This window comes from Harpia harpyja, chromosome 9 (genome assembly GCF_026419915.1).
Source record: "Harpia harpyja isolate bHarHar1 chromosome 9, bHarHar1 primary haplotype, whole genome shotgun sequence".
Taxonomy (NCBI): Eukaryota; Metazoa; Chordata; class Aves; order Accipitriformes; family Accipitridae; genus Harpia; species Harpia harpyja.
In genome coordinates, this window is record NC_068948.1 from 37,730,175 (window position 1) to 37,756,465 (window position 26,291).

The 26,291-nt window shown below is 39.1% G+C and overlaps 3 protein-coding genes and 1 non-coding gene across 6 annotated transcripts; all 4 read left to right on the forward strand.

The window, feature by feature from the left end:
- The first annotated feature begins 396 nt into the window (after nt 1–396).
- LOC128146540 (E1A-binding protein p400-like) lies at nt 397–6,584 on the forward strand. Its single transcript, XM_052797971.1, has 6 exons — nt 397–575; nt 878–2,207; nt 3,942–4,082; nt 4,543–4,621; nt 5,101–5,275; nt 6,449–6,584. The coding sequence occupies exons 2-6, from the start codon at nt 2,007–2,009 to the stop codon at nt 6,582–6,584; spliced, it is 732 nt and encodes a 243-aa protein (XP_052653931.1). The 5' UTR covers nt 397–575; nt 878–2,006.
- On the forward strand, nt 6,393–10,883 carry LOC128145891 (E1A-binding protein p400-like). Its single transcript, XM_052796690.1, has 5 exons — nt 6,393–6,586; nt 6,866–8,671; nt 8,835–9,009; nt 9,088–9,224; nt 10,022–10,883. The coding sequence occupies exons 2-5, from the start codon at nt 8,577–8,579 to the stop codon at nt 10,242–10,244; spliced, it is 630 nt and encodes a 209-aa protein (XP_052652650.1). The 5' UTR covers nt 6,393–6,586; nt 6,866–8,576; the 3' UTR covers nt 10,245–10,883.
- A 132-nt stretch (nt 10,884–11,015) lies between these two features.
- LOC128145890 (E1A-binding protein p400-like) lies at nt 11,016–26,134 on the forward strand. Of its 3 annotated transcripts, XM_052796686.1 has the most exons (18): nt 11,016–11,403; nt 12,720–12,889; nt 13,101–13,156; nt 13,991–15,182; nt 15,733–15,929; nt 16,030–16,202; nt 17,201–17,397; nt 18,236–18,347; nt 18,757–18,909; nt 19,679–19,762; nt 20,148–20,270; nt 20,703–20,747; nt 20,883–21,036; nt 21,956–22,126; nt 22,591–22,727; nt 23,263–23,948; nt 25,100–25,291; nt 25,588–26,134. In XM_052796686.1, the coding sequence occupies exons 4-14, from the start codon at nt 15,022–15,024 to the stop codon at nt 22,045–22,047; spliced, it is 1,491 nt and encodes a 496-aa protein (XP_052652646.1). In that variant the 5' UTR covers nt 11,016–11,403; nt 12,720–12,889; nt 13,101–13,156; nt 13,991–15,021; the 3' UTR covers nt 22,048–22,126; nt 22,591–22,727; nt 23,263–23,948; nt 25,100–25,291; nt 25,588–26,134. The 3 variants fall into 3 exon arrangements, with proteins under 3 accessions (XP_052652646.1, XP_052652648.1, XP_052652647.1); XM_052796687.1 differs by adding an exon at nt 21,552–21,793 and having other exon boundaries at nt 11,020–11,403; nt 12,720–15,182; XM_052796688.1 differs by lacking the exon at nt 21,956–22,126 and adding an exon at nt 21,552–21,793 and having other exon boundaries at nt 11,018–11,403; nt 12,720–15,182.
- Nucleotides 16,576–16,714, forward strand: LOC128146671 (small nucleolar RNA SNORA49). The gene has a single exon (XR_008236814.1). It is a non-coding gene; the product is annotated as a small nucleolar RNA SNORA49 (small nucleolar RNA).
- Nucleotides 26,135–26,291: the final 157 nt, after the last annotated feature.

Sequence of the window (26,291 nt, forward strand, 5' to 3'; positions counted from 1 at the left end):
CCCCCCCCCAAGGTGAGAGGGGAATGGTATCGCTTAGCGCCCGGCGGGGCGGGGCGGGGCGAGGGGCGGCTGCTGCCGTAGCCGCGACCGCGAGGGGGCGCCGCGGTGCCTGTCCCCGGCAGAGCGCTGCGCGGCGGGGCGAGCCCGGCGGGGCCCGGCGCCTCAGGTGCGGTGCGGTGCGGTGCGGTGCGGTGCGCGGGAACGGGACACCGAGCGGAGCCAGAGGCGGGGCCCGGCGCCTCAGGTGCGTGCCGGGGCGGGGGGGAGCGGGACACCGAGCGGTGCGAGAGGCGGGCGAGGGCCGGGGGCGGCGGAGAGGTCGGGGTCGCGCGGGCGCTGTGAGGGAGCGGAGGGAGGGCTCTCCCCGCCTCGCTCTGCGCACCCAGATGCCGCGCCAAGGCTGCCGAGCTGGGCGTTAGCGCCGGTTTTTCTCTTTCCTGGCAGACGGAAACTGCCTCCTTCCTACCTGGGGTCCCGCAGCCCCTCCGTGACGGGGTGCGGGGTCGGTCAGGAGCCGAGCAGCGCCCGGCGCTGCATTGCGGCCGGCTGGAAAGTTCCTGCCGGGAAAGGTGCAGGTAACGCGCCGACGGTTTCTGGTGTATCTTGCAGCAGAGGAGGTTTGATAATGCGCTGCCCTTGTACGTTCAGATAACTTTATCTTTGCACTAAAGCGTCTTCGCAGCCTGGCCGGTAGTGCTGCAGACGTTGTCACGTTTTCAGGGCAGCATTTAAACCCCGCTCGGGTTTGTATTAATGGCATACGTGGCTGTAATGTATTTATAGGATAAATCATTCTGCCCCTCAAACGGCAGCGCTTTATGAGACGAGAGATCTGGGAATTGCGTGAGTGACACCAGGCATCACCCTGTTGTTCCAGCTTCCACATGACCGTGTGCGAGAGCACCGGCCTCGCTCAACCTCCACGCTGACGGCGGTGTTGGTCGTCACCGGTCCGTGTGCTGGAGAAAGCCTCAAGCGCCTGTTGACTCTCCTGCGTCATCTTCAAAGTACAGGCGTATCCAGGCAAGACTCAGTATGTGCTGCAGGAATCCTCTGTGTCTGACTGCTAGAAATGAAGTAACTGCATAAACCTACTGGAATGATAAAGAATTCAAGTGGTTAAATTGAGTTAAAAGGTCAATGACCATTGATTGAGGTGAACTCTCTTTATAGAAGTTGGGCAGAAAGCAATTCTGTAACCATAAAAACCATTTCATAGCAAAATAAAGGGAATGTAAAAGTGAAATCAAAGGTAAATGTGGATAGAGCTTTGGAAGTGGTAGACCAATGCACCATTTTATTGATAATGAAGATACTTTATTAGGTTAACTTCATTTTAGTTCCAAAACAGTACCTCACATAGAGACTCATAATTAGCTTTGATAACAGTTTAAAAAAAATGGCACGACCTTTAAAATAATGCTGGTACATCGACTACATATATTAATGATTTATGATAAAGTATTTAAGATCAAATGTAAGTTTTAACCTTTATAATTAAAGATAATTGCTTTAATGAGATTTTCTGTAATTGTAACATTATATCTAATGCCAATTATCATACGATTTAAAAACCCTCTGGAGAAAATCTTAGAAACCTTAGTGAGCACTGCACATCTCATTTTCCATGCACTGGGCTTAAATTTGTACCCTCTGTGCCTAATTTGTTGTTTTCTTTAATTGATGTTGTTGAATGAAATTTTTCCTTTTTGGTCATTTGATACCCTGATAGAGAGTGGTTGCCTAGCTATCACCTCTCTGTGGGATGTTGTTAAAAAAGATCTTCGTGTTGTCAGGTTAAAGAGCAGATAAGTACATTCTACACCAGCATGGTGATTGATTTGCATCTTCATACCTTTTGGGTATGCAATTGTATTGTGGTATGGTAGAAAGTTGATTTGAGCAACTATGTAACAGTCTATATTGCCAGTTTCACTGGTTCTTTTTTATATTCCACTATTTTAATTACTGAAATAGCAATTTTTAAAAGTTTCTCTGCAGGTGGAATGCCTCCTGTTCCTCAAGTGGCTCAACAGGTTAGCCAAGAGCAAAACCAACAGCAAAATGGACCAAACTTGTCAAGTTTGCGTAGTTCCTTACCTGCTCCACACAGCAGGAGCCCAGCTTTTCTTCAGCAGGTACAACCAGCAGGCTGTGATAAGAAGCATGGGATTTTGGTCCCAACTCCAGTTCCTGTACAACAACAGGTATCAGATTTGCATATTATATTGTATGCGGCTTTGAATGGCTGGTTTTCTGTGTATTGTAATTGCTGTTGTCATCTATTCTGCACCATTAAATAGTCTGCCTGAATACAGGGAAGTGAGTATCCTCAGAAACAGCCCAGTAACATCTGTCTCATTAAGAAAGTCTAGACAAGATTAATTTTTGGCGCTTTACTGCTACTTTCCCTTGAAATTTTACTTCTGTGAAGAAAATATCTGTTCATTTATGTCATTTGCGATGTCTACCCAACTCTCAGTTTAAATATTCTTGTGCTGGATTGTCATTGAATCAAATTCATTTCATGCTTCAAAGTAAATTTCAGACATGTGGAAGGTTGCAGGTAAGTCAGTTACAAGGTGCAGCAAGAGGGAACAGTGTGCTAACTTCTCACTGTGTCCTGGCAGCATTTTCCTTTGTGCATGACAGAATTCATTACTCCAGCCTGGGGAGAAAGGAGCAAATAATTTCAGTAGTTTTTGCAAAAGACTTTATCAAGCACTAATAATTTGCTTCAGATAGCTGTTGTATAACACAATAAAACTTTCCTTAAAATAAAATGTTGTGTTCATTTAAGTTTAGAATGCTCTGTAGATAGCTGTATCTCTCTTTTGGTTTTAACTAGTGGTGCAGACATGCCATATGATTTTTTTTGAAGAAAGAAAAGGAATGAGAAGGAATCAGGCAGATTCACTAAGGAAGTGGAATTTGTTCTTGTAATGAAATCCTAGAAGGAGATTTAATTAAACTGAATCAATTATTTTAACTTTTCATGCAGCATATTTAGAATAAGAGGGGAGGAATCGCAATGAAAATTTGTGCTGCTTGTGCTTACTTGCCAGCAGTTGCAGGATGCTTACATGTGTTAATAAAAATGCCATAACTAAGTGTATTTTTCTGTGAACTTCTTAGAGAATTCTGTCCATCTGCCATCTGGCAGAGCATTTCAGTTCTGTGAAAATTCTCACTGAATCAGCCCTGCTCTTCTGATGAGATCTAGAGGTACTATATTTTAGGAGAAAAAAATAAAGTTCTCAAGACTGAGTGCCACTGCATCCCAAACTTCTCTACTGATTTTACATAATACTGCTGCATCACAAAGTCCTTCAGGGACTTTACATAAATCTGCACAAGATGTGTTATTCATTATCTTTTAATAAAGTGCAACATCAAACAATGTAGAATGTTTCCAAGGACTGAATAGTGTTTCTATTGGTTATTCATGTAACATTTTTCACAGTGTCTCTGTCTTGGTTTTGTGTTGTGCAGTAGGAAACATAGGTATAATTATGTTTACTTGAAGGAAAATGAAATTCTGCAGCGAATAACAGCACTGAGGAAAGAGAGTTTATGGTCTCTGAAACGTCTGCCCAAACTCCAAGAGGCCCCACGGCACAAATCACACCATGATTATCTTTTGGAAGAAATGCAGTGGATGGCAACTGATTTTGTTCAAGAAGAAGATGGAAGATGGTAACTGCCAAGAGAGTAATGTGAATTTGATATTTTCAACCAGAAAGGGGGGGGAAGAATAGGCAGCATTTTCATGGTTAGGATGTGATCACTGAGGATGTGTGAGTTTTGGTTTGCCTCTCCACTGTGTTTGTAAAGTTTGGGCAGTACTCCTAAAGGGACTGTATTTTTTTTCTTTCTTTAGAAATATGCTTTTTAGATAGAACAGAGTAAAAACTTAAAAGAATTTTATGGGTTTTATTCAGCTGATTTTAAGTGTGGCTCGTCATCACGACGATATGATACTTCACAAGGAAACATGCAAGAAAAGAGAAGAGAAGCAACTGAGGGCTGTAGCTGCTTTTACTGCTAGAGAAATTGAACACTTCTGGTCCACCATTAAACAGGTAAAAAAAAAAAAAAAATCTAAAGACGTCTTGAATAAAAACCTATTGGACCATAACAGCGAGAATCTTACAACTGAGCTTTGCTCAGGCCACGTGGTGAGTATTGTCTGTTGGTAAAGATAGCTTCATGTTGTGGTTGCATGAATAGTTTCAGGCCTTATATGTCATGAAGGAGAGTGCTTCGCTAATCCTAGTTGGTGCAGTTGGCTCGCTGTGGACATTTAAGTTTTAATGTGAGTTATTCTTGGGTAGCTCTTGCTTATTATGTGGATGACTTCTATTCATGGTCAGTTTTGTACACACTATTTTTTGATTTGTGTGTTCTGCATTGTAGCCATGTCTGATGCCTGTCTTACTGTTGAGGAAATGTTAAGTAATTCATAGCTATATGTGAAGCTAAATGCATTCATGTTTTTCATTTCCTTCTGCTCTTTTTCCACCCAATCTCTCTCTATTTCAGGTGGTACATTTAAAACTGCGAGTGGAGTTAGAAGAGAGGAGGAAGAAAGCATTAAACTCTCAGAACATCTCAAAAAAAGGTAATAAGAACCTAGGACTTTTTTTTTTTTTGCATGACTTTTTTTCTTTTGCGTACTGGTAGTAGTAGTAGTATAAGCTTACCAAAATAAATGCTTAGAAGCTAGTATTTTGGTCTTAGTTTTCAGTCATAAATATCTCCTTTCTCTAGCTCGCTAACTTCCTGTAGCTTGCTAAAGCTTTGATAAATGCACTGTAAAAGCTTTTTGTTGCTGAGCTCTTGTTTGTATCAGGGATTAGTTTTATGTCTCTTGGGGGCCACACATGAGACTGAATTCACTAAAACTATCATGTGTGCATCTGTGTCCTACTGCAGTTTGCCCTTGTTTATGTAGTCAAGTTTGACAAACTTAGGAGTGTTCATATAGCGTAGAATTCTTGTGTTTTTTAGACCTTGGATTAGTTGTAAATGGCATCAAATCTGTTAATGAATTATTAATCTCAGATATGGCAGCACCATGATTTTTATTATTTTGTGCAGAAATAAGAGACCCTTTGAATAAGAAAGGGAGCCTTCAGAAGGAAGTGGTACTTCCAGATCTTCTCACATCTACTGTAAAGAAATACATGGCAGATTTAGCAGACATTGGTGCTGCTGCAGAAGCGTTGTTACCCAAAGGCAGTGCTGAGATGGGTAGACCCTGGCTGGACGCCAGGTGCCCACCAAAGCCGTTCTATCACTCCCCCTCCTCAGCTGGACAGGGGAGAGAAAATATAACAACGAGCTTGTGGGTCGAGATAAGGACAGGAGAGATCACTCACCAGTTACTGTCACGGGCAAAACAGACTCAGCTTGGGGAAAATGAACTCAATTTATTACAAATCAACCAGAGTAGGGTAATGACAAATAAAACCAAATCTCAGAACACCTTCCCTCCACCCCTCCCTTCTTCCCGGGCACAACTTCACTCCCGGATTCTCTACCAGCCCCCCAGCGGCACAGCGGGACGGGGATGGGGTTTACGGTCAGTTCATCACACGTTATTTTCTGCCGCTTCATCCTCCTCAGGGGGAGGACTCATCACACTCTCCCCCTGCTGCAACGTGGGGTCCCACCCATGGGAGACAGTCCTCCACAAACTTCTCCAACATGGGTCCTTCCCACGGGCTGCAGTTCTTCACGAACTGTTCCAGCATGGGTCCTTTCCACGGTGTGCAGTCCTGCAGGCACAGACTGCTCCAGCGTGGGCCCCCCACGGGGTCACAAGTCCTGCCAGAAAACCTGCTCCAGCGTGGGCTCCTCTCTCCACAGATCCGCAGGTCCTGCCAGGAGCCTGCTCCAGCGCGGGGTTCCCACGGGGTCACAGCCTCCTTTGGGAACACACCTGCTCCGGCGTGGGGTCCTCCACGGGCTGCAGGTGGATATCTGTTCCACCGTGGACCTCCCTGGGCTGCAGGGGGACAGCCTGCCTCACCATGGTCTTCCCCACGGGCTGCAGGGGAATCTCTGCTCCGGCGCCTGGAGCACCTCCTCCCCCTCCTTCTTCACTGACCTTGGGGTCTGCAGGGTTGTGTCTCTTACATGTTCTCACTCCTCTCTCCAGCTGCCCTTTCCCTCTGTCCCAACTTTCTTCCTTCTTAAAAATGTTATCACAGAGGCGTTACCACTATCGCTGATGGGCTTGGCCTTGGCCGGCGGCGGGTCCGTCTTAGAGCCGGCTGGTATGGGCTCTCTTGAACACAGGGGAAGCTTCCAGCAGCTTCTTACAGAAGCCACCCCTGTAACCCCCCCCCGCTACCAAAACCTTGCCACACAAAACCAATACAAGTGCTCAAATCACAACAGTAGTAAAGAGTGATACTCCCTCCCTATTATGTGGCACTCTTAGAGATTATCAGAAGATGGGACTACAGTGGTTGGCAAAGCTGTATAAGATGAATCTCAATGGCATTCTGGCTGATGAAGCTGGACTTGAAAAAACAGTGCAAGTTGTTGCTTTTTTTTGCACACCTGGCATGCAATGAAGGTATGAAATATTGTAGATCTTTTATTTTATAAATCTATATTTTTAACAGTTCATTAGTGAATGTGTTTTCAGTAAGAGAAGAAAAAGAATTGCTTTTAATATGTATAATTGAAAGAAATGTACCTGGAATAAATTTTATAAAAAAGGATACACAATTCCTTTCATTGTTAGTGCACGTGTATGTTGTTTGTATATACACAGTTGCCTTTTCTTTTAAGTTCTGGAGTCAGATATGGTATGCAGTCATTTCCAGTCATGCTGTACCTTTTATCTCTATAGGTAACTGGGGACCTATTCTTGTTGTTTCACAAGACTTTAATGTGCTGAAGTGGGAGACTGAACTGAAATGCTGATGTCCTGCTTTGAAAATTCTTCTGTATCTTGTGAACCCAGGAGAACTTTTCTTAAAAAGACAGGTATTGTGGAACATTGTTTCATTTACACATGTACTGGGTAACATAAGCATTACACAGAAAGAAAATATCAGCCCGGGTCATGGTTATACCATTGTGGTTAAAAACTTCAGTATAGCGATATCGCAACGTGGTTCTTTTCTCTTTTGTTGTGTAGCATACTGGAAGAATGAAGATATTTCTTCATCTCATGAATGCTAGTTCATAAGCAGAGTTTGATATTTACCAATAAAATCTGCTTTGATTACCAGCACTGACTGGCTAGCATTTTTAAGTTGTGTGTATGCACTTACTAGCATGACGTCCCTTTGCACAGATATTTTTGACTAGTACCTGATCTCTGTATGGGGAAATTCACATCTTTGCTCCAGTGACTTGTACCTCATTTTAGTATTTGCAGAAGTTTATTAAGAAAATGTGTTGAATTTAGCCATTATTTGGATGGGAAACTGATGTGTAATCCGGAGGAGGCAACAGGAGGTTTGGTGTGTATTTTGTAGCTTAGAAGCCATGTGTGTGTTTTCGGGCTTCAAAACTTCACTAAACTTACTTGCAAAATATGCTGCTGATTTTTTTTTTTTCTCCTCTGTTTTTTGCATTTTCAACTTCCATAATTACAGGGAACTTCTTGGGTTCCTCCATTAATGTTTTTACAACATACAACTTTTATCCCTCCTTTTGGAATGATGTGTCTTTTCCAGTTACTTTTCAATTTGTTTCCTTGTTGGAGTCCTTCATATAATCTTAGATTGACTAGCAATTTTTCACTTCTCTCTTAAGTTTGTAGAATTGGGCCATATAAATCTTGTAATAACTTTCTCTTGCCTTGTAACCTGAGCAGAGCAGAAGAAAATTAACAAAATTGCCATAGCTTTGAGCATATTTATTCCTTTAGTTCTGTGACTTTTCCTTTCATTCTTGCAATTTTAACTTTGTGTCTTGTGTTTCTAATTTTTTATTTGCCTTTGAAAGTAAATATCAGGATGTTAATTCACACATTTGGCAGCTTCTGTGATCAAGTCTATAATAATTTTGATCCTTCCAGGTAGAATTTACCTAAAGATTGACGCATATGAATCTTAGAAATTAGAGTTTATCCATTAAGTATGAATTCTATTGATAACCTGTAACAACAAGTATAAGTATTCTGAAATGTGTTCAAACTCTTCAAGGAACAATTCAAAAATGTATAAGGAAAGATGGCTTTTCATTGCCAATTGTTTTTGGATGGAAACTTGGTCTATGTGTTTTATAGGAAAGGCTTGTTCTTCTTTTAAAAAACAGTTTCTCTTAAGGATATTTTATATAACACTTCAAACATCACAACCAGAGAGTTAAACTGAGCATTCTCTTCCTTTTGGGATTTCGAAAGCTTTGAAGAACTGCACTGGGATAAAGTGCAAGATAATCTATTTTAATTCCAGAAGAGGAAATGCGTAATAGTCTTTGCTCTGAAAGCCATCAAAAAAGCCTTTAGGATTTTTGTGGGTTTTTTATTGCAGGAATGGACTGACCCTAACAACTTTAATGTATGTATTGCCTCCTGCAAGCAATTCTTTAATGACTATGAAGCATTCATGAAAGTACAGTGGAGGTACCTAGTTCTAGATGAGAGGCAGAATGGTAATAGTCTGACAGAGAAGCACTGGGATGCAATATTCAATCTCCAGAGGTCTGAAGCATTCATTCAAATTTTTCTTTCTGCTTTTGTCTATCAGTTACTTCGTGAAATAACTTCAGCACTTATGACTGCAGTTTCTTTAAATTTTCTTGCTGTGATGTAATTTAAGTTATGAAATAGATCTTACCTTAATTGTTATCTTCATTGTTCACAGTCATCTTCATTTACTCATGATGGATACACTTCTGCCTACTGCCTTAAAAGATCTGTGGGCCATTGCCTGTTTCCTGATCCCAGGGATGTCCCAATCCTATCTGGATTTTACGAAGGTAGCATCTGCAGAGGTGAATGAAGATCACTACCAGAGAGTTGCAGTGAGACTGCAGAGAGTACGTCTCCCTTGAGGATAGTGTCTTAATACTAGTATCTTTTTCTCTGAGGAAAATTATTGTTTTGTATTCTTTTAGGTAGTGCAGTCATTCATTTTGCGGAGGTCCAAAATTCATGTTGAGAAGCAGTTACCAAGGAAATATGAGCACGTGCTTACATGTACTCTTTCTAATCGGCAGAAGTCAATGTATGAGGACATCTTGTCTCAACCAAGGTACATCTGTTGAGTAGTTCTTAATTGTTGATTCATCGTTAAAGTTAGGAACTATTTCAGTTACAATAAGAGAGCTTGTTTGCTAATGTGTTATTTCTAAGTGAGTCATGGGCAAACCTAAAGATTAAAGCACATTGGCATAATCACAGTGCTGTGCAGGCTAATCATCTTCTACACTAAGTGGTAACTGCATTCAGCCATTTCTTCATCCTGTGTTTGTTTGTTTATATCCAGTTGTTTGACAGGGTGAAAAGAAGCATAAATAAACAGTATTTGCAGATTATGGGACAAAATATTTATAACTTAGACAATTGACCATGTGTCACAGTTTTTGTCTAAATTTAGTTCTTAAGTTATTTAGGAACTGAATGTCCTAGGTTATATGTTACATTGCTTTTCTGATATGTCTGGTTTGTATTTTCCAGTGAATTTGATAATTTAAAGTGGTAGATATTCAGGTGTTAAAAAAAAGGCCTTAATATTGACAATATGTGCTTCATATATTACCCAATGTCATTTCCATTTGAAATAGAGTGGTTATTTGAGAAATTCAGGTTTATGGTAATGTGAGTTTTAAAATCAGAATATATTCTATAAATTATTAAAAGTTTGTGTGAATGTGAGAGAAGCTGGAGGAATGGAAGACTGCATTTTTAAACTCCTACTTTTCTAAGTGTGATAACTTCGTGTTACCAGATTTATTCAGAAAAACAATTTGAGTGTGCAGAAAGACCTAAGCTCCTAAAAAGCACTGTTTTTAAAGGTAATTTAAATTATATTTTCACTTTAAATAACAGAACTCAAGAATGTCTTAGAAGTGGGCACTTTGTCAGTGTCCTCCATATTCTGATGCAGCTGCTAAGGGTGTGTAATCATCCTGATCTGATAAGTCCCCGGCTTCCAAGTTCTTCCTGTATATTAGACATGCTGGAGTTTACAACTGCTTCTCTAGCGCTGAATGCATTAGGATGGGATCTTTGGAAGGTGAGTAGGGAAGTAATTATCTTGTGCTTGACTTGATTTGACTAGGAGAGCAGGTGGCTTAGGACATAAAATTTCTCACACATAATTCAAGTTCCAATTAAATTTCAAAATCTGAATTGCTAATTCATTTATTTTTAGAAGCAACTGCTAAGATTATAAATAATAACCATTGACTTTATAGTAGTACTGAATTTAGTAGGTATGCTGGGAATTTGCTATCCTTGTCAAAGAAGGTCAGGCTATTTTGTAACATTTTCTGGTTGTGCTTAAAGTCCCCAATTAACCTAAACTGATGGGTCTTGAAATCAAGAGAAAGGTGCCATTCTTGTCCTGTCCTGAGGAGTAGTTAAGGGTGTAGTTAAGCTGTGTACAGCTCTGGAGATGAGAAGCTGTATCAGGTTCCACAGTTTAGTTTTAACTATAGTCTGTTTGCTAAAGTTACATTGCAAGCGGTTTCATCCTTTTTTTTTCTAGTGACTGTAGCAATACTAGAGGCTTAAGAAAGACTGCACAAAGCTAGAACAGTAGCATTATTTGTCCTGGGAAATTCAAATAGTTACTCCTTTAAGTCTGTTGGAAAAATCATTTTGAGGGGCCGACAGAGTGAGTGTCAAAGGCTTGTGGAGGAAGTAGGGTTAATGTATCAAGGTGGGAGTGGATGAGTCTGGAATGCCAGTTCTACGAAGACAAATGTTTTAATTACGAGCATTGAATTAACTGGGGAGCTTGTAATTTGAGGGTGGTGTCCTGTTTTTGACTCTTGGTAACATGAGCATAATGCTCTATTTTCATGGTGTAGGTTGCTGAAACCTTTTAAAGTAACGGCAGCTGCTCTCTGCAAGATCACATGACGCTTGGCTCTTCCATGTTTTGGTTTAATTCTGGCATCAGCTGTGAGCTTTTTAATCATTCTCAGATAATGTGGTATTATTACTACAATTTTTTTTTACTGCAACTAAATGGTAGTAGAAATATTCCTTTAGGTTGTTTTTGTTTTCTTTTTTGTTTGGTTTTTTTTTTAATGACTTAAACATGCAGACTGGTCTCTCTTTGATGTGATTGGGATGGAGAACCAAATTACTTGCTACAAAGCACAAATAGTGCCAAAACTGAAGGTAACTAGGAAGCTTATTGAAGAGGTCTGCTGTTCTCCTTCATCACCCAGACTTGAGCCAGTGAAGCTCAAACCAAATAGGTATGCAGTATTCCAGTGATTTATTAATTTATTTATTTAAAGTAACAGGTGAAGATGAGTAATGTTTGTGAGGGCTGAGAGGGTTCATTTGGAAGCATTTGGTTTTCTTGCTATCTTTTGTGTCCAAACTGATCACTGCTAAAGACTGTATGCCACTCTTCTGAGGGAGAGCAGACTGCTTTTTACCACTTAATAGTTCTTTTCATTCATGAAGGCTCAGTTGTGATCCTTCCTGCCAAACTCTATTGGGTTGAAGTCTGTTGTAGTTTTGATGAAACAGTGAAAGTGACTTCTGCAGTAGAGTTTCCTAAGCAGAATAATTAAATCTTCTCCTTCAAGTTAATTTTAAGTCTAAGATGTGGTTGCAAAGCACTTAAATCTTGGGGTTTTTTTTTCTGTGGGGGTGGGGAAGGGGAAGGAAAAAAGGTGTTCTGTTAAATTTTGACTTTTTTGGTTTTGTTATTGACTCTTTTCTCTGAAGAGCAGTTGGGAGGGTTCATTTTTGTGTCTTGGAGTAAATGTAATTCTTCCATAGAGCAATGTAGACTTCAACATTTTACAATAAATTAACCTGATAAGAGCAGAGTATGGTTGCTGAAGCCCAAGACAGCTTGTGTAACACGTGGCTGTAACAGGTGACAAGGAGGATGTCCTGCACTAGTTCTATTAGGATGTTCTGCCAGAAGGGAGCTTTGTCAGTTAATGAAATTTAAGAATTGGAAGCGATAGCTAAAATATATATGTAAAGCAGAAAAAGGACTCATTCTTTTGCTGTTTAGACATCTTTAGCTTCCCGGAAGTAGTATATATGAAACAGTTATTGTGAAGTCAGCTTTTACAATTGCAGTATGTTTTTAAAACCAGACTGCCTGAAGATGCGTGGAACTAGAGATCCCCTGCTTTTTGTACTTAACATCGCACCTAGCCATAGTTAAGACTTTGCTCCATTAAGAAGTTTGATCCTTATTAGCATCTTTTGGGGAGTTTTCTTGCTGTCTCCAGACTCCAGAGATGATTAAGGAATATGGGAGTTCTGTCATGCTTGTACCCCTCCATGTAATCTTTCAGAGAAGACTGGAGCCTCAGAGCATTTGGTGTACTTGTATTTTACAGTATATTGTGTTTCTTCTGCATGTCAAGAGAAGCAGAATCCCTCCTGCTGTATGCTGTGCAGCTGGGTACCTCTTCTAGCTCAGATTACTGACTAAAAATAACTATTTGCTTTTTAACTTGATTTTTGTATTAGGATGAAAGGATTAACAACTTCCTCATTTATGTTTTTTGTATGTGTAGACAGACAATTTGTTACTTTTTAGGTTATTTACACCAGTGCAGTACGGACAAAAACCCAAAGGTAGGACTAGAGACTTCTCAAGGTCTCAGTTGCAGCAGACAGTGGACACAGCAATGGTTATGGCAGATCATCATGGGAAAATACAAGGACGACAACCCCTTGCCATGTTTTCAGAAAGTCAGCATAGGAAAGGTGTGTTGTATATATAATAAACCATTGCTTTCTGGTTTGCTGTCTTTTTTGTAATATTGCTTGAATTTGGGGAAGAAATGAAGTTGTACTCAATGCATTTGTGCATTACATATTTGAATATCAAGTTCCATTAGCAGTTTTCTAACAGCAGTTCCCTCACAAAATCAAAACAAAATTTCTTACTATCTATCTGTCTCTCTTTTATAAACAGAATGATACTATTGTGCAAACACTGGAAATTTTGTGGGCAGTTGTGTTGGTCTCCAGGTATACCACCTTAATGAAACTCTCCCTTCAGACCTGACCTGCAGTGCGTGAGACAGCTTTTCACACATGTCATTCTTAACTGACTGAGCAGATTTAGGCATCACCACTGTCCCATTCTCTGGGTCTCTGCTGAGCCACTACTAAAGGTCATTATTAACTGGGTCTTTTTTATATGATACAGCCCTGTGGAACAGACCATTTTCAGATGATTGGGGATGTAGTGCAGTATTTCAAGCACACTCTTTTTCAGGCCTTTTCTAAATTCTCTACATATTGATTTCAGCTGGGTACAGTATAAATTTTTGCATGGTTGAATGGGAAGCATTCAGTATGAAGGGAGACTGAAAACTATATCTGATAATTATTCTTTTGTGGTGTTAACTGTTCTAAGAACTTCTTTCATTGCTAAAAATGAATTGTGCAGGAAAAGATCTCTTATTCTGTGGTTGTTCTCCCCCAAGACTTTGCTTGAAATATACCTGTGCAGACTCTTGAAGCCCTTGCAAAGTTTGTACATTGTCAAATCAAATGAGTACACCTGTGAACTACCAGTCAAACTGTATCTAGGAAATCATCCTTTTTTTAAGAGGTCTGCCAGTGGTACTGAGGGGAAGAACAGTGTAGTTCTTTCATGTGTAGTTTAAGAACACACAGTATTAGGGGGAGACCTAGTCTGTTTGCAGTTAAGTGCAACCCAAGAGTTATGCCTGGAGTAAAATTGCCCTTCATTGGAAATAGGGCACACTATATGCATGGGATAATCAGTCAAATCCTGCAGTGTACAGTGAGGAAAGTCTTTTTAAACCTTGTACCTTTTTTGTCTTATCTTAACAGCCAGCAAGATAGTACTCAGCCCAATGGCTTCCACAGCTGGAGCACAAGAAAGAATTGCTCAACCAGAGAAGCCTGTAACATTACAGTTTAGAGGGAAAACATTTACTTTGTCTTACAGTCAGTTCTGTCAGCTTATTGGTAGACAGTCTCTGAAGCATCAAGCTAAAGTAAGGTGCTACAAGATTCAATTCACATCTTTCTCTTTTTTTTCTCTCTTTTTTTTTCTTTGTTCTTTTTAACTTTTTAACTATTGAGAAATCAAAATTTTAGAAGCTACAATATCCTTATATTGTAATATCATGTGTCTGTGAAATTAAATTATTTTTCTTCATTAAAATATTTTTCTTGTCTTGCTGCTTTCCTGGAAAAATGAATTTATTAATGTGACGGTGGATGACTTGAGTACTAAATCTGAATTGGTATCTACACTTTCGTGTCCAACTCAGGTACTACGCTAACTCTTCATATGATAGAGTATATACTTGATCATGAACAATGTATAGTTTACAAGATTCGTGTGTGCATATCTGTTCGCTGAAATAGTCAAAGCTTTAATATTTAAAGCATGTAGAATATTGTAATTGCCTGGTCTCATCCGTCTGTACTAGCGGACTCTCCAACAGCAGTTTGAAAGTCCCGTTATATTTTTGCCAGTAGGCATAAACTAGGAAAGCAGATTTATTTTTCATTAAAATATCAAACCTTACATCAGTCTTTGTATCACAAATACTATTCTAATCGTCAGCTTTTCTCCTGCTCACGTCTCCTTTCATAGTCATTCATAGAACTTGCATTAACTAAATTGTCCTTATTTTCAACTTTCTTTTGTATGAATTTCTTTTTCACATAAGCTTTATCTGGTCAAAATACATTCAGGTAAGATTTTTGAATTAAAGGGTATCGTAGAAGAAAAAAGACAACTAAAGGAACACCTGGACAAAATATATTTTGGGAATGAGCGTCGTTGTTCCAGAACCTCCCTGTATGGCAGAGACTTGTTGGAAATTTGCTCTTGGATCAGTGAAAGAAAAATGTCTCAGCATTGTTCTGCCAGGATTAACAAATGGTGCTGGGCTGGCTTTGCAAATTGCCTTCCATACTCAAGCACTTCAGAGGTTCTAAAGGGTCCATTGCAAGAACTCATTCTGACATTGAAGCAGCAACAGATTGCCCTGAAGGATGTTGTTACTAGGTAATTGAGACAAATCCATTTGCAGTCTTTACACAAATTTCACGGGTGTCTACTACCATCCAAACCAGGGTATTTATGTAAGTACTGTAAAATGCTAAAAGTGATAAATGAGTTGCCTTGTTTTATCCTTATTGCAGGCTAAATTCCTTTATGCAGAATCTATTTGCATGCCTGATGTATAATTTTAGATCATTCTAAGATTTTAAAACTCTTAATAGTTCCATGGCAATTGTTATTTGTTATATAGCAATTCTACTTTATTTTTACATATCTTGTATTTTTTGTGTGAATACTTACAAAAAAGTAGGAGTTGTAAGTCAATTTATCTTGGTAACTTTATGGATAGTGGTAATTTCCTCTTGTTCTGATCTGGAGGGTTTTTGCATTTACTTGATGTTAACATAAAACTTCATCTACTGATTTACTTTCAATTACCTTTAGCCAGGTCCTTTATGCTTCCATGCAGACTTCTTCTTTATTACTGTTTTTGAGTAGTTAATAGCCCAAGCTGTTAAAAATTAGTATATTAAAGTTTTGGTTTGCTTTACAGAGACCTGTGTGTATTGCCAGCTCTAGCTGTTGCTCCTCCAGATTTGTATGTAGCAAATCCTCCTTATACCCACGAAATGAAGGTCTTGAAGCTTAATCTAAAGGAACAGATACTTCCCTACCTCCATTCAATGCAGCATATAGCAAGGCCTCATTTTCTACAGTTTCCAAATCCCCAACTGGTGCAGCATGATTCAGGTATTAAAGAAAACACCACTTATTATAACTGCGCAAATGTGCTTTCTCTTAATTGTTGAATGCTACCTGCAGAACCTTCAAGTTCTTATTTCATAAACAGGCAAGATGGAAGCTCTGGCTGTCTTGCTTCGGAAGCTGAAAGCAAGAGGACATCATGTGTTGATCTTGACACAGATGATTCCAATGCTTGATATACTGGAGCTTTTCTTGAACTTCCATTTTCTCACGTACATAAGAGTTAATGAGAGCGGTGCTCACAGTTGGCATTATCTGGTAAAAGGACCTCTTACTCAAGCTAATAGTTAATAGATGCTCATAGTGGGAGGGAAAATGCTAAAGGGAAGTCTAATACATTTGCAAAATTCATTTGCATAATTTCATTAGTTATTTAAGCAAATTATCTATGTAGCTGTAGCACAAAATATGTAATTATATATGAAATATGTCAGTCATATTACTATTTGATGAGGCATCAGGGTGTTTCCAAGAGGTATGCCACTAGCTGTCCTACATTTATGAGTAATTTGTGCTTGAAATACAGACGTTTTATTTCACAATAGCGTTTTGATAATTGCTTTTCCTTTCATTATCTGTAGCTATCTACATTGTTAGTACTTTAAGTGTAGTTGCTGTTTTTATGTTGGCACTTCCTCAGCCTTACTCCAGGGGCTTTTGTTTTTTGTCGAGTGCCCTGGCATTGCCTGAGGATAAATTGAAAGTATGCTCATTTCCCTCCCCAGTAAGATTCTCAGTATCCTCTGGGGCCTACAATTTGAGCAAACATTAACAATATAGTTAAGTTCTTATTTTCTTATTTTTTATTTCAAATTGCATTGTTATGCTTTCTGTCAAATGCAGTATAAATCATGAAGGAATACTTTGCCTTAAAGCAACACAAGGCAGCACAATAGAAGGGATTCAATTTAGTCAATAGACAAGAAAAATTATGAAACACACAGAGAATGTAATAACCCAGTGAGGTGTGCTTAGTTGTAGGATATAATGTGACTACTGTAATAGATCTTTAGATTTTTATCTGGTTGACTGCACCATAAATTAATAGTTTTAATGGTACACAAATTAATTTTGAGTTGTATAGATCTGTAATGTGGGCAGTCAGATAACTTTAAATGTTTGCATGCTTAATGTAGGTTGGGGAAGTAATAAGAAAGCAATTTTTCTGATCTTCTCATTCTGTAAAAAAGTTTGTTTAGATATTTATGCTTTATTAATGTGGATTTGTAATTAAGTCACTTGTCTCCCCATTTTAGGAATCCATAAAAAACTTCAACCGAGACAAGCGATTCTTCTGTGCTATTCTTTCTTCCCACACTCCTTCCACAGGTGTCAGCCATGTAAATGCAAATACTGTTGTCTTCTATGACACTGATTTAGATCCACTGATGGATACAAAGGCTAAAGAATGGTGTGATAAACTTGCAAGAGACAGAGATACTCACATATACAGGTGACTTTTATGCTAAGAAATAGTATAGGTGTTTTAAAGTCAAAAATAGAGGGAAGATGTTTTAAGGTGAAACTAGGATTTTTGGTTGAGGTCATCCTTTTAGTTTAAGTCATTTGGTCTTTTAAGATCCCCTTAAAGATTGGATCAGTCATACATACTTCTTCCCTTCAGACTAAAGAGAAAATGAAAACCCTGTCCTTCCCATTCCTGTCTTTCACTCCCACTTTCATCTTGTAAGCCATCTGGATTTCTATGTTGGGACAGTCAAAACAAACATTAATATCTGTGGGTGTTTTCTGCTCTTGATAAACAATGAATGTCTTTCTTGATGGTCTATCATTGGATTTCAAATCCATTAGTGATGAGATGCTGACGTTCATGTAGTTCTAAGATGTATTTGAAAGCTTCTCTCAAGTGACTATTTCTTTTCCTGGAAGGACATGCTGAGAGCAGAGGGCAGCTCTTGCTCACCTGACACCACTAGCCAGGTATGCATGGGTGTGCAGTGCAGACACTTTTAGCGAATACCCTGCTATTGTAAGGATTTTTGTAAAAATCCAGTTGTACAGAAGACAATACTGCTTATTGTGCATTTCAAAAATAAGAACTTAAAAGAACCCAGTGTTTTGAGAATACGAAATCAGATCTAAAAAGAAAGCTTTCCTCAAAGAAACTACATAACGAATACAAAATTTCCTATGAAAATACCTGACAGAATCTAAACGAGTGTTGGTGCTCACTGCTGTAGGCGAGGAACATTAGACGTGAAACAGTTGAGTTTCAGAAAGTGTCACTGTTTTCTAGGGAACATTATTTAATGAGTTTCTTTGTTTTGCAGGCTTATAAGTGGTAATTCTGTTGAAGAGAGGCTGTTGAAAAAAGGTATTAAACATTTGATTCAAGAAGTGGCTGCTCAGGGAGATGGTTGTTCAACAGACTTATTAACTCAGGTACTGTAACATTAAGAATGTGAGCGGTTATTTAATGTTATGTAAAAAATGAGTGCTTTGCTAGATCAGAGTCAGAATTTTAAACATCATTTAGTTTTATATTTATTTCCAGACTTGTTTGGGGGCCAGTGGTATGTGATCACAGTTAAAATCAGTAAAAATCCTGAATTGTTAGCTCACATAGAAAATCAGAAGATAAAAATATCTAGAAAGAAAACTGTGTTTGTTCCAATGGTAATTTTACACTATTTTTGACATTGTTTTAATCAAACAAAAACAACTTCTCCTGCAGCAAAAGGTATCAAATGTGTCTGTAACCTGACTTTTCTAAACTCAGTTTTAGGGTGATTAAAAAACTTTAGACATCATACATTGTCTTATCAATTACTTGAAAACGTGTTTCCATAAGGTTCTTTGCTCTGAATATGCAAAAGAGGATTCCAGAAAGTTTACAGAAGAGACACTCTCTGAGATAAGAAATGATATAGGCTCAGAGTTGTGTGATTCAAGAAATACCATGGTTCCTTCACAGTTAGAACAGCTGGCTAGCTTTGTGGATCAGGTATGATGATTTCTCTTGTTTTTATGTAAACCTTTAGAAATATTTGAAATTTACTTTCCTGTGCAACAATCAAGTGGCTTTCATAAAGTATCTTATTTCCACTCCATTTACATGAAACAGTTCTGTGCAAATTTAAATACTGCAGCAATCCTGGGAGAAAATCTGAGCTTATTGATAGATCTGTTCACGTACTGAAACATTTTAAGTCATCAAACGTTCTCCTGAGGGTTGTGAAGTGCAGTGGACTAAATTGTATCTTGTGATATAAAACTGTTTTACAGTCCTGTGCTTTGCCAGATACTTGTATTTTTTCTTAAAGGCCTTGGATCTGTTTCTTCTTAACCATGAAATGACTATTCTTAGCATTCCCTAAGTTCTGTCATATTCTGATTGTCTCCTTTTCCCTCTGGCTACTTGTGCAAAACCCAAGTAGCAGCCTGCTTACTAACAACCAGTCAAGAGTGTGCATAATAACTTGGATGGGATTCTCTTTTTTTTTAATCTGGTTAGCAAAATGGAAGCCAATAGTTGGAGCCTATTCTCAGTGATACTGGTGGGATGTGAGCAGGCTAGCTAGCGACCAGAATGTCAGATTTTTGGTCCTTAGATCTCTTTTCTACCTTAATTATGGTGCCGTTATTTGCAACCAAAATAAATACGTTTATTTGTTGGGGTGTTTTTCTGCTTGTTTTTAAATCACTGGTTATTTTCATGTTTCTAATTCAAAAGCTAAATAACTAGCAATGTGTCAAAATGTTTTTCTGAACAGCTTAAGCCAATTGAAAAGTATGCGTTGAATTTCTTGGAATTGTTTCATACTTTGAATGATCAAAAAAGCCAGAAAGTCAACAAGGTAAGCGACTATATTTCATTTTCTGAGTAATTAATAAAAACAAAATAGAAAACCCCAACTGTTGTCAGATTTTATTTTTTGTTTGTTTATTTGGTTTTTTTGTTTGTTTATTGGGGTTTTTTGTTCGTTTATGAGCACTGAAATTTTGCTCAAAATGATCGTGGTCTAAAAACACATTGGTTCCTAATTAACATGTAGACATATTTCCCTTTCTTTTTACTGGTATGAGGGCCTTATCCAAGAATGAAAAGTCAGTTTAACTAACTTTGCTATCACTGTTAGCCTATAAAAGGTGAGACTCAAATCAGTGGCAATTTACTGCTGTTAGCGTATTTATTGTGAAAAGTGGTAATATTTTAAAGTGTACAAATTTTTTTCCTAAAAGGAGTTAAAAACTGCAAATATAAAATGGGAATATCGGCATCCCAAGGAGCTGGAAAAGGCAGAAGAAAAATTTCAGCAGGAAGTGGAACTCTTAACGTATACCAGACAAGATGCTTATAACACGGTAACATCAAGGGATTGCCAAGTCCCTGCTTTTCGAAGAATTTGTATATTATGACTATGAACCATGTATTTAAGTATGTGTGTTGGGTTCATGTTGCACTAGTCTTGTGGCCCTGCAGAATTGTTGTACTCTTGAAACTGAAGCTGTCACTCTGTAGATGGTTTTAATTCTGTAGAGTAGCAGGTTGCTGTTTTGGCAGAACTGTGGGTTGGTAGGTTGACTTGGTATGAAAATGCACAGTTATGTATCAAGGTAATAGCAACTGAAGGAAGAGCTTGAGAAGAATATTGAAAATTAAGAATAATTCCTTAAAATACTTTTTTTCTACTGTAATTTTAAAATTATAGTTATTGCAAACAATATGTTTGTTTATGCTGGGTTCTGGGCTGGATGATGTATTGAGGTATCAAAAATTCTTTTCTTCTCATACAGGAATTTGTCTGTGAAGGACCAGATGGAGAAGTAGAAATAATGCCTGTAAGTCAGTAGCTCTTGCTTCATCTGAAGGAAACCTTACCTAAAATACTTTAATTAATGACAAACTATGGGTTGTGGGTTTTCTTTGTTGTTGTTGTTGCTGATTTTTTTGTTTTGGTTTGGGTTTTTTTGTAGCTTTGGACTCCCCCTGTTGTACCTGAGAATCACGATGATGTCTACACTGATTCTGTTATGTGTCTGATGTATACTAGTACTCCTATTCCAGAGTCTAAGCTTCCACCTCTGTTTGTTAGGAAGGCATGTAAGCAGCAGAGAACAGATCTGTCATGTAAGTTGGATTCAAAATTGCATGGGAAGGTGTGGTAACATTTTTGTGTGAAACAATATGAAAACTCTTTTGCAAGAACATCTCTAAGTTTGTGTTTAAAAATTTAGGCATGCATGTACCATTATCTCTGTTAAGATTGATATCACTCAGACAAAATGATTGAACGTAGAGTGCAAGCAGAGGGACTGCACTGTGAAAACTTGCTATTAGAAAGCAAATTAGAAATACAAATATGGGTGAATTAAATGAGCAGAAGTAAAGTAATGAGACTCCTGTTCATCCATTTGATCTGTTTTTAAGCTTATTTTCTTAGTGAAGTGAGAAGCTATTTAAAAATGACCGATCAAGTCAAATATTGTACTAGAGGACCATAGGTTGAAAGTACCTGCATTCAGAAAAGTACTGTAAAAGACTTATCATTAGTCAGATGATTTGCAGCAATCAGTTTTCTGTCATGATCTTGTTGCACATAGTTCCTTTCTTACTGGAGATAACAACTTTGTCCTGCCAATTAGCTTCAGGTAAGAGTAAGAAGCGTTGCTGTAGAAGGATGGTTGCTCCTCCACCTTCACTTTTTGATTAAGTGACTCCAAGAATATTGAACACACGACAGAAGAACAAAGCTCAGAAGACCCTCCTCTGGGTAAAACAGAAAACGTATTTTGCAAGACCTTTGTCAGCTCTCATCAATGCAGCTGCTGACACTGGGCAAGATAGCCCTGCATGGCTAATTGCTGAAGACTTGGCACTGTTAAAAGTAAGATGGTACTTCATTTTTGTTGACTTCAAAAACTTTTTACGTGGAAGTTTGTTACAGCATCCATAGACCTTGATTAATACAGCATGACACATGCTTGTGCACACAAGAAAAGCATTTAATTGAAGCATTACACTGGTTTGATTTCTCTCTGCCTCCTAGGCAGTGAAACAGTTACGGACACTTCCTTTAAACCTTGCTATGGTGTCACCTGCACAGACAGCAAACTGGGACTTTGTCAGCGATGTCGTTAACTCTTGTAGCTATGTTTATCGCTCCCCAAAGCAATGCCAAAATCATTACATAAAATCACATGCAGGTCCAGAAGGAGAGGTGAGTTTATGTTGAAATGTGCATTATATTGTGAAGGCTTGGGGTTTTTTTTTGTTTTGTTTTGTTTTTTTAATTCCTCATTGCTGTTTGTGGACTACACGCATGTTTAGTAAGCAGAATAATAACTGTATTTTAGAATTTTGAGTAGCTTGGTATACAAGCAAATGCTAATAAATAACTTCCCCTGTCAGTATGACTACTATAGTTTATACTTACTACAGTTTCCATACACTTAAGAATATGAATTTCCCCAGTGCTGTGACAATGATACCACCTTGGATGTATCACTTTGCACTATCAATATATTAAAACTAAGGAAGGGGAGTTATTTATTTTAACTTTTATTTAAGTGGCAGGATATGAATTGTCTTCAGTCAAGACTACTGTAAACTATGATTTTTGAGACAGGGCACTTATGACTATGTATTTTTGGTACCTAAGCCTTCAATTTCTATTTATTCCAGAATATAGGTGGTTATCCTCTTCATGTTAGACAAGCTTATGCTAAAGACAAGAATTCTGAGCGTTCTCAAATCTGTATGAATCACTTTGAGTTGATGACAATGACTACTAGAAAGAGAAGTTCCTCAAATAGGTTTCTGTAAGTTTATTCCTACTGTCAATGATAATTTTTCCCAGATTTAACATTTAATCGGTTTGGTGGCCTGATTGGTGATTTTTTTTTTTTTTTCTCTTAAGCAGAAATGTATTTCACAGGGGCGTTTCTCTTGTCAGAAGCGCTGTGATGACCTTCAGCCTTAACATAAAGTAGTGCATTTACTGTCAAAGAATCAAACCTGTGCTTGTGCTGATGTAAAGAAAAGCTTGAAGTGCTTCAGAATTGCTCCCTGTGATGTATCAGGAGGGTCAGGCCAGGCTTTCAACTCTTTTCTCAGGTCTGATAATATAGCTGTCATATTTCTAGGTAAAGAACTGGCTGGAGTTCCCTGCTAATCCCCAGCTTTTTCAGATCTTGATTGCAGATTCCTCTTCCAGAATTTTAAAATTCTTTGTGTTAAAATATCATGAATATGGAAATAGTTGCACAAAATTCAGTTAGCTTAAGCTACTTCATTTACTTTCAGTGCAGAGAACTATGACGAGCTACTACCTATGTCTGAGGTTGTTTCCATCAGTGCAGAGAACTATGACGAGCTACTACCTATGTCTGAGGTTGTTTCCATCTGTGCAGAGCCTATGACGATGCAGGAAAAGGTCCGTTCAGTTTTTCCAGGTCAATTCCACTCTGTACGTTCTTTTCAATAGCTTTTCAATCCTTTTCATTTTCAGATTTTTTCAATTACTTTCTCACGTAAAAACAATTGCAAAGGCTAGGAATAAGGAAAAATAACAAGAGTTTTTGGAAGACTGAAAATTGTTCAGTATGAGTTTTGACTGCCTAATCCCCTTTCAGTGCATCAGCTGTCCGTTCCAGATCTGCTCCTTTACACTTCTGTAGTTGTCTCATTTTTTTGGCATTTTAGCAATGTCTGAAGCAGGCAGCCCTGATATATAAAAATTTTTTGTCAAGTCAGAATTTTCTGTTGCAATTATTGGTATAGACAATTAGGAATTCATTTCAGGATAGATCTTTACATGACTTCATAGTAACAGTCATGGTTTTTATCTACTCAGAATTAAAATAATTAAAAAGAAGCCTATCACTGTGATCTCCGCCTTCCATCTGTTTCTGTTGTCATAAGCATTGACTGAAGAACAAATAGCTCCACAACTGCAGGAGCAACAGCCCAGTCAGAAACAAGAAGAGGAACAAACAATGGAGCAAACCCAAACCCAGTGTCAACCACAGGGGGAAACACAGGTGAGAAACAAAAACGTGATTGCCGTGTGGTATGTGAATTCATTTCACTCCTGCAGCTGTAGGCAGAGAAGTATGTTCCTCCCAGCTGAATGAATCTGTTAGTCCAGATTCATGTGCACTTAGGGCATCTGTCTTGACTTTGCTGAGGCTGTGTGTAGGACTCTCAGCAAATCTGGAGAATTGGGACATTGAGTAGCAGGAACATTTCATTTTATCTGAGCTGAGGTGATGGACTTAAGTGCTACTTAAAAAATACAGTCTTGTTGTTCAAGGATATCAGAATACTATTCAAAGAATAATTATAGACAAGCTCTTTCTTAAAGATACAGGATGTTGGCTTTCATCCCAGAGTGGATTTTATGATGCTGAAAAAGGCATTCCATATTCTTGTAGTTTAACCCCAGCCGGCAACTATGCACCATGCAGCTGCTCGCTCACTTCCCCCCCCCCCCCCCCCCCCCCAGTGGGATGGGGGAAAGAATTGGGGAAAAAAAGTAAAACTCGAGGGTTGAGGTAAACACAGTTTAATAGGACAGAAAGGAAGAAACTAATAATGATAATAATAACAATAATAAAATGACAATAATAATAAAAGGGTTGGAATATGCAAAACAAGTGATGCACAATGCAATTGCTCACACTCGCTGACTGATGCCCAGTTAGTTCCCGAGCAGCAATCCCCCCTGGCCAGCTCCCCCCAGTTTATATACTAGGCATGACATCCCATGGTATGGAATACCCCTGTGGCCAGTTTGGGTCAGGTGTCCTGGCTGTGTCCCCTCCCAACTTCTTGTGCTCCTCCAGCCTTCTTGCTGGCTGGGCATGAGAAGCTGAAAAATCCTTGACTTAGTATAAACACTACTTAGCAACAACTGAAAACATCAGTGTGTTCTCAACATTCTTCTCATACTGAACCCAAAACATAGCACCATACCAGCTGCTAGAAAGAAAATTAACTCTATCCCAGCCGAAACCAGGACACGTGTATAGACTGGAACAAATGTAATTTTATGGTACTAATGTAGTTGTACTTTTTCAATATATTTACCTCCCTCATCGGAAGAATTTCTTAAAACTTCACACCCTCTTTTGTGATCAGTTTAGAACACTTCTAAATGTTAAAAATCCAGTATATTTCATGACACTTTCAGGCTTTGGGACGTACACTTTCTGAAGTCATAGCTGTGTTAGAGCAAGTGTCTGTGGTACCTGCCATTCCAGCACAGCTGCAGCCCTCAACCCCCAGCCAGTTTTTTCAAGCAGAAGCATTTGACAGCATCAGTTGTAACCATCATTCTGATGGCAACTGTGCAGATGGCTTTTGATGACTCCGCTTATATCAGGTAACCTTTTACGTTTTATTTTCAGTTCACATTTTGCTGTTGAAAATAAATTGCTCACTTTAAAATTCATTGACGATAAGTGAAAAGGATGGAATAGTCTTTCAGTAAGTCCTCCATTCTTTAGAAAATAGCGTATCTCCAGATGCTGTATTATTTAAGTGTAATTAATTTCAATTATGTAGAATTTTAAACACCGTCATCTTTGTGTACTGTCACTTATTTTCAGTTTTATCTTAGACTGTTTTCTCTCTATACTTTGAGCTAGTAACCACTATTTGTCTAAAATTTCATTTTAGATTTAGTTGCAAGAAGTTCCAGGAACCAAGTCCTGATCCTCAGCCCACAGTGACTTCTTTGCCACAGACAAAATCAATACAGGAGTTACCCTGATGGCAGACTGCAGGTGTTCGTGCACCTCTGGAAAGCAAAGCTTTCGTACAGCCTGGAGTCGGTGTACGTGACGCCTTCAGTAGCGGATGCTGAAAGTAGTGAAAGGTCTGCTTTGTAAATGAGAACTGAATGTCGTTACCGGGCAGGTGGAAGTTGTATTCCCTTTATTGCTAAGCCCTTCCCCAGGTTTTTTTGGCAGTATGTTACTGTAGTCACGAGTAACACTAGGTTCCTTTTCTCCCTCCCTTCCCGTCCTACGAGGGCTGTGGTGCCGGTGCTCCAGGTAAGCACTCTACGGTTCCTCCTGCCCGTAGGCACCTTTTCTTTGTGGATTTTTAGGCGAAACCTTGAAGAAAAGGGTCAGCACGGTTACCCGCTCAGGCAGCACGGACTCTTCGAACGCTTATCGCGCTCCCCTGCCGGCACGACAATAAAAGTTACTTTTCTGTCCTGTCCCCGCGTCTCCTTCCCGCGCGGGCCGTGCCCGCGTTCCCGCCCGGGGCAGCGCCCGCTCTCCCGACGTGCCGCCGGGGCCGCCCGCCTGGCCGCTTTACGCCCGGCCGCCCTCCCTTCCTCCCGCCCGGGGCCCGGCGGGCGGCGGCGCGCATGC

Excerpts from the sequence above, each read along its gene's own strand:
- LOC128145890 (XM_052796686.1), top strand. The coding sequence starts at position 15,022 with ATGTCTCAGCATTGTTCTGCCAGGATTAACAAATGGTGCTGGGCTGGC. Across the intron at positions 15,930-16,029 it reads ACTGGTGCAGCATGATTCAG|GCAAGATGGAAGCTCTGGCT; the intron begins GTATTAAAGAAA and ends TTTCATAAACAG. Across the intron at positions 16,203-17,200 it reads CTCACAGTTGGCATTATCTG|GAATCCATAAAAAACTTCAA; the intron begins GTAAAAGGACCT and ends TCCCCATTTTAG.
- LOC128146540 (XM_052797971.1), top strand. The coding sequence starts at position 2,007 with ATGCCTCCTGTTCCTCAAGTGGCTCAACAGGTTAGCCAAGAGCAAAAC. Across the intron at positions 4,622-5,100 it reads TCAGAACATCTCAAAAAAAG|AAATAAGAGACCCTTTGAAT; the intron begins GTAATAAGAACC and ends TATTTTGTGCAG. Across the intron at positions 5,276-6,448 it reads AGACCCTGGCTGGACGCCAG|AGATTATCAGAAGATGGGAC; the intron begins GTGCCCACCAAA and ends TGGCACTCTTAG.
- LOC128145891 (XM_052796690.1), top strand. The coding sequence starts at position 8,577 with ATGAAAGTACAGTGGAGGTACCTAGTTCTAGATGAGAGGCAGAATGGT. Across the intron at positions 8,672-8,834 it reads GCAATATTCAATCTCCAGAG|TCATCTTCATTTACTCATGA; the intron begins GTCTGAAGCATT and ends CATTGTTCACAG. Across the intron at positions 9,010-9,087 it reads TTGCAGTGAGACTGCAGAGA|GTAGTGCAGTCATTCATTTT; the intron begins GTACGTCTCCCT and ends GTATTCTTTTAG.